Below are 8706 nucleotides of genomic sequence, written 5' to 3' on the forward strand. Positions count from 1 at the left end.
ACACATACAGTACATATTCATCCACCCACACACACAGACACACACACATGCACAGGCAGTCTACTTCCCTCTCAGTGATGAAGCAGGGCCCTAATCAAAAACACATCTTCTCTAATAAGGCACAGAACAACACCACAGTGCTGCTCCACACTTCATTAGCTCTATGTGTGTGTGTCTGTGTGTGTGTGTGTGTGTCTGTGTGTGGGTATGTGTGTGTGTGTGTGTGTGCATTTGGGTAGGTGTGTGTGTGTGCCTGCATGAGTGGGCATGGATACTCTGTATGTGTGTGTGTGTGTGTGTTTGTGAGTGATAAAAAGGTCTTGGGAGAACCCCTTTGAAATAACCATAATCAGGATAATGATGGCCATGTTTACTTGGATTTCATTATTGCTAAACAACACTGGCCCTACTGAGCATGGATAAGTCATCACTTATCATACAGTTTGTGTTTTATTAACAGAGATCTCTGTTTTTCATCTACCTCTCCTTCTTTCTGTGAAGTTTCCCTCCCCTCATCTGTGTTCCCTCCCAGAAGGAGAAAAAAAAACTGGGATCCTGTTTGAACCTTTAGCTACAGAAAACCCTGAATTGAAAACTCATAAAAAAAAAAAGAAAGAAACACACTCCTGAATATTCCGGAAGAGATTGAGGTTGAAGGTGTGGTTTTAATACCGGATAGTGAATGTATGACAGTGATCCGTGATCCATCCACCAAACATGCAGGTCTCGATACAGCGCGTATGGGAGATCACTACAATGGAGGCTGGTGTCGGAGATCCACCAGCGTCCGCCATGTTGGGAGAGAAGAATGCTCTCTGGAGGGAGATGGTCACATAGCCATGCACAGGATCACAAACACCCTGCATCACACGGTCGGGCACCCAGGGTTCCGTATCCCATCATTCAGTGTTAAGGGGCGTTGATAAGGCTGTGAGGTCAATCGTTCATGAACAGACACGTGAGAGAGAGTGACTCTGGATCCTTTAAGCTTACAAAATGGAATCACAACATTGTAGCAACCCACTTCCAATCACAACAGTAAAAAAACATCCACTCTCTCTCTCTCTCTCTCTCTCTCTCTCTCTCTCTCTCTCTCTCTCTCTCTCTCTCTCTCTCTCTCTCTCTCTCTCTGTCTCTGTCTCTGTCTCTGTCTCTCTGTCTCTCTCTCTCTCTCTCCTTATTTTAGTGGTCTTATGTCAAGGTTCTAAGAGATCAGTTACTTGTCAGGTTTAATCTGGTGCCGTCTGGGAGGATAATCAAATCCCTGTCCTGCTAGTCTGGCCAATGAGAACAGCAGGACAATATGTACTCCAGAGATCTGATCCACCAGAGAAACAATAAGAGGGCAAAACAGAGAACATACAAGATATCACACCACATCCTGGTGCTGAAATAAGCCTCTGTTTATTGATCGGTACCCATGCACGCACACTGGCTGGTACCTTATCGCCTTCATACTGGCTCGCTACACACGGCCCTGCAGTAAAACAGCCTTCCCACACTTCTGTCAGATAGGAGTGACAGTAAAATAAAGGCAATTTACAGGCTGTCTTGTTAGGCTATGTCTGGATGAACCCAGAGACGGACAGATGTGTGTGAGAGTGCGTGTGTGTGTGTGACGTGTGTGTGTGTGTGTGTGTGTGAGGTCACACCAGACTCTGAAGTGCGCCGTGCGTGAGGTGAAGAAAGAGGGAGGGATGGAAGGAGAGATGCTAAACAGAAACAGAGGCAGACAGAGGACAGAAGTAACAGGGCGTGAGGAGAGACAAAGATGGAAAGGTGCTAGAGATGAGGAGCAGGAAGGGAAGAGAGAGAGAGAAGTACAAAGGTTTTCTTTTGCAGTAGTTTTACTCAGTGGTAATAAGATGATGAGTCATGTGGGGGAGAGTAAACGAGTGCCTAGCAGTCTGACTAATGACAGTCTACGGTTCTTTCATCTGTGACTAACCTGAGCAAAAGAGGGAAACTGTGAAGCCCTGTTCTCGGTAACATTGTCTGTGGAACTTCACTAACTTCATACAAGAAACTCCACAGGGTGTATACACACACAAACATACGTACACACACACACACGTACGCACGCACACACCTCTGACACCTTCTTTGCGGGGGCTGAGGCTTATGCCTTCCCAGCATGCACTGGGAGTGCCAGACAGACTAAGGAAGGGTACAAGCGGGACCCTGAGGTACAAACTCCGTCTTCTTTCTTCCCCCGCTCTCCCTCGTTTCTCCTTACGTCTATTCTGCACATCTCTCCCCTCGTTCTTTTCCGTCCTTTGATTTTCACTTTCCATCCAAAATACCCCTCATGAATGTACGTCTCTCCTCCTCTGCCTTTCATACTTTCTCCCTCCTCCCTTCCCTCCCTCCGCCGTGCCCACAGGTGGAGTATAAATAAAAGACTCCATAGAGGGAGCACCCTGCTCGCTCACACACTAATGATACAAGTCTTTAGACCTGCCTGGGGAGGCTGAATATTCTCTCTTCTCTCTCTCTTCTCATTCTCTCATTCCTTTCTCTACCTCGCCCTCCTCCTGTCTCCTTCCATCCGTCTCCCGTGCACTCCCCTAATCCATCTGAGAGCCATCCCGCTGCTCGCCCCCTCCAGCCTTGATAAATCCTCTCTTGTTCTCTCTCTCCTCACCCTATCGTCCTCTCCTCTATCCCTCTTTCTCGCCTTCATCTCTCATTATGCATTTCCTCCGTGGTACACATTTCTCCCCTCTATTTCTCTCCTCATCAATTTCCCCCAGTCCTGCCTCTCCTCATCCCACGCCTCTCGCCTTTCTTCATCCTGTCTCTCTCTCTCTCTCTCTCTCTCTTTCTCTTTCTCTCTCTCTCTCCCTCTCTCTCTCTCTCTCTCTCTCTCTCTCTCTCTCTCTCTCTCTCTTTCTCTCTCTCTCTCTCTCTCTCTCTCTCTCTCTCTCTCTCTCTCTCTCTCTCTCTCTCTCTCTCTCTGTCTCTCTCTCTGAGTGTCTTTCTCCTCAACCCTTTCTCAAATGTTCTCTCTCTGGCTCTAGAAGTCAAACAGTGAATGCCTGAGCCTCAAGCTGCCCACAAGGAGTGTCCTCTCAAAATCTCTCTATGAGCTAACTCAAAAGATCACTCTCTCTATTCAGAAGGCGACCGAAAAGAGAATGAATTGCTGTATCCACCAACAAGAACAAAGGGGACTTCAACAAGCTCAGTTAGAACGTGCAGTTCTTCACCAGTTATTGTGTGTGAACCATCATTCATCCACAAAATGACACATAAGAAAGGAATCTTCCGTCCTCTGTAGCGGCAATATCTAAATACACTCTACTGGTCCTCTGCTTTCGTCCACCCTCCAACCCCCTGACGGACCACTTGAGGACCATGATCTAGCAGGTCGGTGATATTTGAGCCTTAGCTTCAATCAGAAGTCTTTCTGGTTGCCATCACAATCTTTCAAGAGCTCTTCATAGCTGCTGCTTATGGTCTGGCCTGCCCCCATCACTCCACACACACGGAACATCATCCTTGAGGGCAAGCAGGCAGATCAGCCAACACACACACACATACACACCCGCACGCAGACACACACACCCACACAAGTTTTATTGAAAAGGCGGGCCAATTACCTTGATGGGCGACGAGGTCGAGGGTTGAAAGAGATTAGGATGATTTAAAGATTCACACACGCACACAACCTCAAAGGGTTGTTATGAGCCGATGTGAGTGCCTCTCTTCATGAAAGAGGTGAGCGCTCCATCTGTATTCCTATGATGTCATCCCTAGCATGGCTGGATAAGCCGAAGCATCCTTCCCCAGTCTGGAGCCAGGCCAGCACTGTTTAAATGATTCAATTATAGATACCAGCCGATCTCATAGCTTCATAACTAGTCATTAAACGCCATTGTTGTTGAGCGAAGAGTTCACCCTCTGCTCTACCTCCCTCCCTTAGTCCCTCACTCTGAAAAACACTGGATGTCCTTCAGAGAGGTTCTTTTGTCCATCCGTAGATATACTGAATGCATACACGAGCAGAAAGACAGATCCAAATGTGCAAACTCGTACACACGGACATAAATACACACATGGACACACATACAACATACGCGCTCACACGCGTCCAGAAGGGTTGGTGCAAATGCCATTCCTCCTGTAGCTCGACAGAAAGCTGTTCCCCCCCAAATGCCAGGCTGTATCATCAAATACCACCACACATCTGATCTCAATCTCCATATCTCCCTCCGCAAATGTCAAAGGTCACCAGCGGCCATCTTCAAAGACATTCACCGTCACCTCTAAATGTGGACCTTTTACACTCCTCCTCCACACTCACCTTCACACTGAATGTTTCCATTACAACATTCTCTACTACAGTACAGTCTCTCATACAATGAGACTCTCTGAGACTCAGACTGTGAATTTGAGACAATCCTATTGAATCTGAAGGGGAGTGATAGTCAAACAGTCAGACAGGCATTCAGATAGATAGACAGGCAGACAGGCAGACAGGCAGGCAGGCAGGCAGGCAGGCAGGCAGGCAGGCAGAGAAGAAGGCAGGCAGGCAGGCAGGCAGAGAAGAAGGCAGGCAGGCAGGCAGCATGTATGAAAGGATGGCAACTTGTGGAAAGATGGCAACCGTCACAAGATGGGCCGTTCCAGTGATAGAGGGCTGCACCATGTGCAACAAGACACGCACCATGTGAACGACAACTTGCCTTCCCATCAGCATTTGCTCTCATCATTAACTGTTACCATGGTAACAACTGTCCATGCACCACGAATGCTGGGAATGGGTAAGAACTATGCTGACAGTAAGTGACCCTTTCTTGCTGTCAATGCTGCTCTATTAGGCCAACAGGCTACAGCTCTCTCACACACACACACACACACACACACAACACACAAAACAGTTTCCCAAATCAAAATATTCTTTTTTATTTCTTTAAATATAACATTTTAAGATGTCCATGTCCTGTCTCCTGTACTACAGCTACTTCTGTCTCCTGTACTACAGCTACTTCCTGTCTCCTGTACTACAGCTACTTCCTGTCCTCCCTGTCCTAGAGCCTTTCTGGTTCTACCTGTACAAGACAAACTTCCGGTATACCTGAACTACAGCCTGTCAGAGGACCAGCCCTCATTCCCAAGCCCACACAAACCACCCATCAGCAGTAGCCTGGGAGAAACCACACAACGACAGTCCTCATACTCCACACACATCCACATTAAAACAGCAGGAGAAAGACGGGAAGAGAGAGAGAGAGAGAAAGAGAGAGAGAGAGAGAAAAAGTGGAGATATAGAAAGATAGAAGGGGAGAGAGCAAAACAGATAGAGAGCAAGAAAGAAAGAAAGAAAGAAAGAAAGAAAAAGAAAAAAGAAAAAAGAAAGAAAGAAAGAAAGAAAGAAAGAAGGAAGGAAGAAAGGAAAGAAAGAGAGAAGAAGATCCCACTCTTGCTTCTCAGAATGGAATCTGGAGGATCAGGGCTTGAACACACCTCTCCCTTGAAGGTGTTGAGGGCCAATGAGAGCCTTCCCCAACCCTACTCCAGTCCTCCTCACCCAGCCTACAAACAGAGACAGCCTCCAAGAATGGGAGAGAGAAAGAGCTCTGTGTGTAATGTTCCAAACATGCATCCACTGAGTGACTGACAAACTAATTGCTGTCACCACATGGTATTTCAATAAAGCCATCAGAAGCAGAGGCAGTTTTAAACAGTGCAGTGTTTAATAAATGTGCACATGTGCGCGCGCGCGTGTGTGTGTGTGTAGACCAGGCTACATGTTCTGACAGAGAGGAAGGCAGCTCTCTCCCAACAAAAACATCTTCCCTGGAGGGAGCCATTACAGTACTGCCAGTACGGCGCTGCGTGGTTTGTTCCCCATATCACACACACGCGCACACACACACACAACACCATGCTCGGGACAAGCTTTACATTGAAATGTATCTGAACGACACCAACACGTTGGTCAAAAACACACACCATTACGTCTACTACGTACTGGAAATGCCCGAGAGTTGGTGTGTTAGCATCGTTCTGAAAAAGAAAGGAAAGGAACTAGCGGAAACATACACTGTGTTTGCAGAAAACAAGGGCGCTGAGTTGAGCAATTATTTCTGAGAAGAAACGAAGAGATTGGTTTCACTATGCGATGTGTCCAGTGTACGTTCAGGAGTGTGGACGCCAATCAGTTTTTTTTCCAGACCTTTCCTCCCTAGGCCTGTTCTCAGAAGCGGAGGGGAGGGGGGAGGGGGTTCACATGAATAATACACACAAGTCAAATGCTTTTAACTGACCTTAGGGATCCTTGGAAAGAGAGATTGTGTATGTCTGTCTGTGTGTGTGTGTTCCTTCTTATCTTTACCCTCCATTCGGCTGTGGGAGATGCTAGCTGTTCTGCCATAAAGGTATTCCCCCCCAGGCTCCTACTTCTAGCAGGTAGCCCACCTCAAGTGGCTGCGAGTGAATTTGTGAGTATATGTGTGTATGTGTGTGTGTGTGTGTGTGTGTGTGTGTGTGTGTGTGCTTGTGTGTGTGCACAGGTGAGTGAGTGTGTGTAGGTGTGCGTGTGTATGTAAGTTGATGCTAGAATATTCAGGAAACTGTGCACATATTCACTTAACCACAGGAAGTGTGTGAATTATTTATAAGGTACAGAACGCAACAGTTAGATTTCTCCCACCTTGCACTGAGGAATAAACACAATCGCCAATCGCATCATACTGTAGGAGATAGCATTCTGCTGAAATTAATATGCACTCTCTCTCTCTCTCTCTCTCTCTCTCTCTCTCTCTCTCTCTCTCTCTCTCTCTCTCTCTTCTCTCTCTCTCTCTCTCTCTCTCTCTCTCTCTCTCTCTCTCTCTCTCTCTCGCTCTATCTCTCTCTCACAAACGCACACAACACACACTCACAGCCAGACAAAGCACACACACACCACCCATCTATCAAGTGTCTAGTCAGCCAACCACTTCCTGTGGCGTGCGTGTTAAAAGCCACTTGTGGAGATCCTGTTTCAGCAGACGGAGGTAGAGGGCCCGACAGGCCTGACTCACGTATGAACCACAGCCGAACACTTCACAGGAAGCACTGGAACAAGCCAGCACTCCACGTGGAGTGCTGGAATGGAGGGGTGCTTCAAAGAGGATGCCGAGAACAGGAGCACCAGCAAGAGGCTGGAGGAGAACGGGACCAGCTGGATGAGCACCGACAGTACGATTGGGCCTGAAGCCATTTTCTGGTTAAATAGCTATACCAAAAGTGTGTGCGTGCGTGTGTGGGTGGGGTGCGTGTGCGTGTGTGCGTGTCTGAGGTACTTACTGTACAGACTTGGAGGACTGGGACCTAAACTTGTTGAACTCCCCAGGAGCTGTCCACTCTGTACCGAGCTGCAACACACAGAGAGAGAGACCCAGTATCAGAGGGGACGGAGAGAGGAAGAGACCGAGAGAATAGGAGAGGAAGAGATTGAGAAAGAGTTGGATGAGCGAGAGAGAAAGACATATCAGTTGTGCCAGTAACATATTGCAACATGTTAGCAACATATCCCCAGACTCATGCAGCTGAACAGCTGAAACAGGGGGAGGAGGCTAGGGAGGGAGGTGAAAGCTGCTCTCCTCCCCCTGTCTCTCCTTCCTCCTTCCTTCCCTCCCTCCTTCCATCCTCCCCCAGTCCTTCCTTCCTTCCTCCGCCCCCTTCTTCCTCATCCCCCCCGTCCCTCCTCCCCCCCTTTTCAATGAACAGATGGATTCTGAGGAAAATAAGGCGGCAGAGATGAGGAACAGAGGGTGAAAGAGCCCCTGGCCCGGCCTCCATTCACACCCCCCGCCCCCAGCCTCCTCCCCCAGCCTCCACCTACATCCCCAGCCCCAGCCTCCAGCTACATCCCCAACCTCCCCTCACATCCCCAACCTCCCCTCACATCCCCAGCCTCCCCTCACATCCCCAGCCCCAACCTCCCCTCACATCCCCAGCCCCAACCTCCCCTCACATCCCCAGCCTCCCCTCACATCCCCAGCCTCCCCTCACATCCCCAGCCTCCCCTCACATCCCCAGCCCCAGCCTCCCCTCACATCCCCAGCCCCAGCCTCCCCTCACATCCCCAGCCTCCCCTCACATCCCCAGCCTCCCCTCACATCCCCAGCCCCAGCCTCCCCTCACATCCCCAGCCCCAGCCTCCCCTCACATCCCCAACCTCCCCTCACATCCCCAGCCTCCCCTCACATCCCCAGCCTCCCCTCACATCCCCAACCTCCCCTCACATCCCCAGCCCCAACCTCCCCTCACATCCCCAGCCTCCCCTCACATCCCCAGCCTCCCCTCACATCCCCAGCCTCCCCTCACATCCCCAGCCCCAGCCTCCCCTCACATCCCCAGCCCCAGCCTCCCCTCACATCCCCAGCCCCAGCCTCCCCTCACATCCCCAGCCCCAGTCTCCCCCTCACACCCCCGGCCCCAGCCTCCCCCTCACATCCCCAGCCCCAGCTACTAATGAGAAGCCCTGCTGCCTCTGATCCCCTATAAAAGAATAAGGCCAGCAGCACAGCGGGAGTGCCTTAATTGTTTGTGTTGGCCATCTTTCTGTTTGGGAAGCCGTGAGGCTCATTGTTGCTGGAGCAACTGATCATGATGGCTCACAGTATGTTCCAGAACAGCTTCTGATTCAGGATCTCAGAGCTCGTTAAAAAAATTATAATACACACACACACATACAAAAATATGATACACATGTAG

General features: G+C 49.5%; 1 protein-coding gene across 2 annotated transcripts in view; it reads right to left on the reverse strand.

Annotated features, from left to right (window-relative positions):
• b4galnt4a (beta-1,4-N-acetyl-galactosaminyl transferase 4a) overlaps window positions 1–8706 on the reverse strand; it is a 91389-nt gene that overhangs the window by 18555 nt on the left and 64128 nt on the right. For both annotated transcript variants that reach the window (XM_062461962.1, XM_062461960.1), the window contains exon 8: window positions 7294–7361. In XM_062461962.1, coding sequence (XP_062317946.1) covers window positions 7294–7361 — 68 coding nt within the window. The remainder of the gene's footprint in view (window positions 1–7293; window positions 7362–8706) is intronic.

This window comes from Osmerus eperlanus, chromosome 5 (genome assembly GCF_963692335.1).
Source record: "Osmerus eperlanus chromosome 5, fOsmEpe2.1, whole genome shotgun sequence".
Classification (NCBI taxonomy): domain Eukaryota; kingdom Metazoa; phylum Chordata; class Actinopteri; order Osmeriformes; family Osmeridae; genus Osmerus; species Osmerus eperlanus.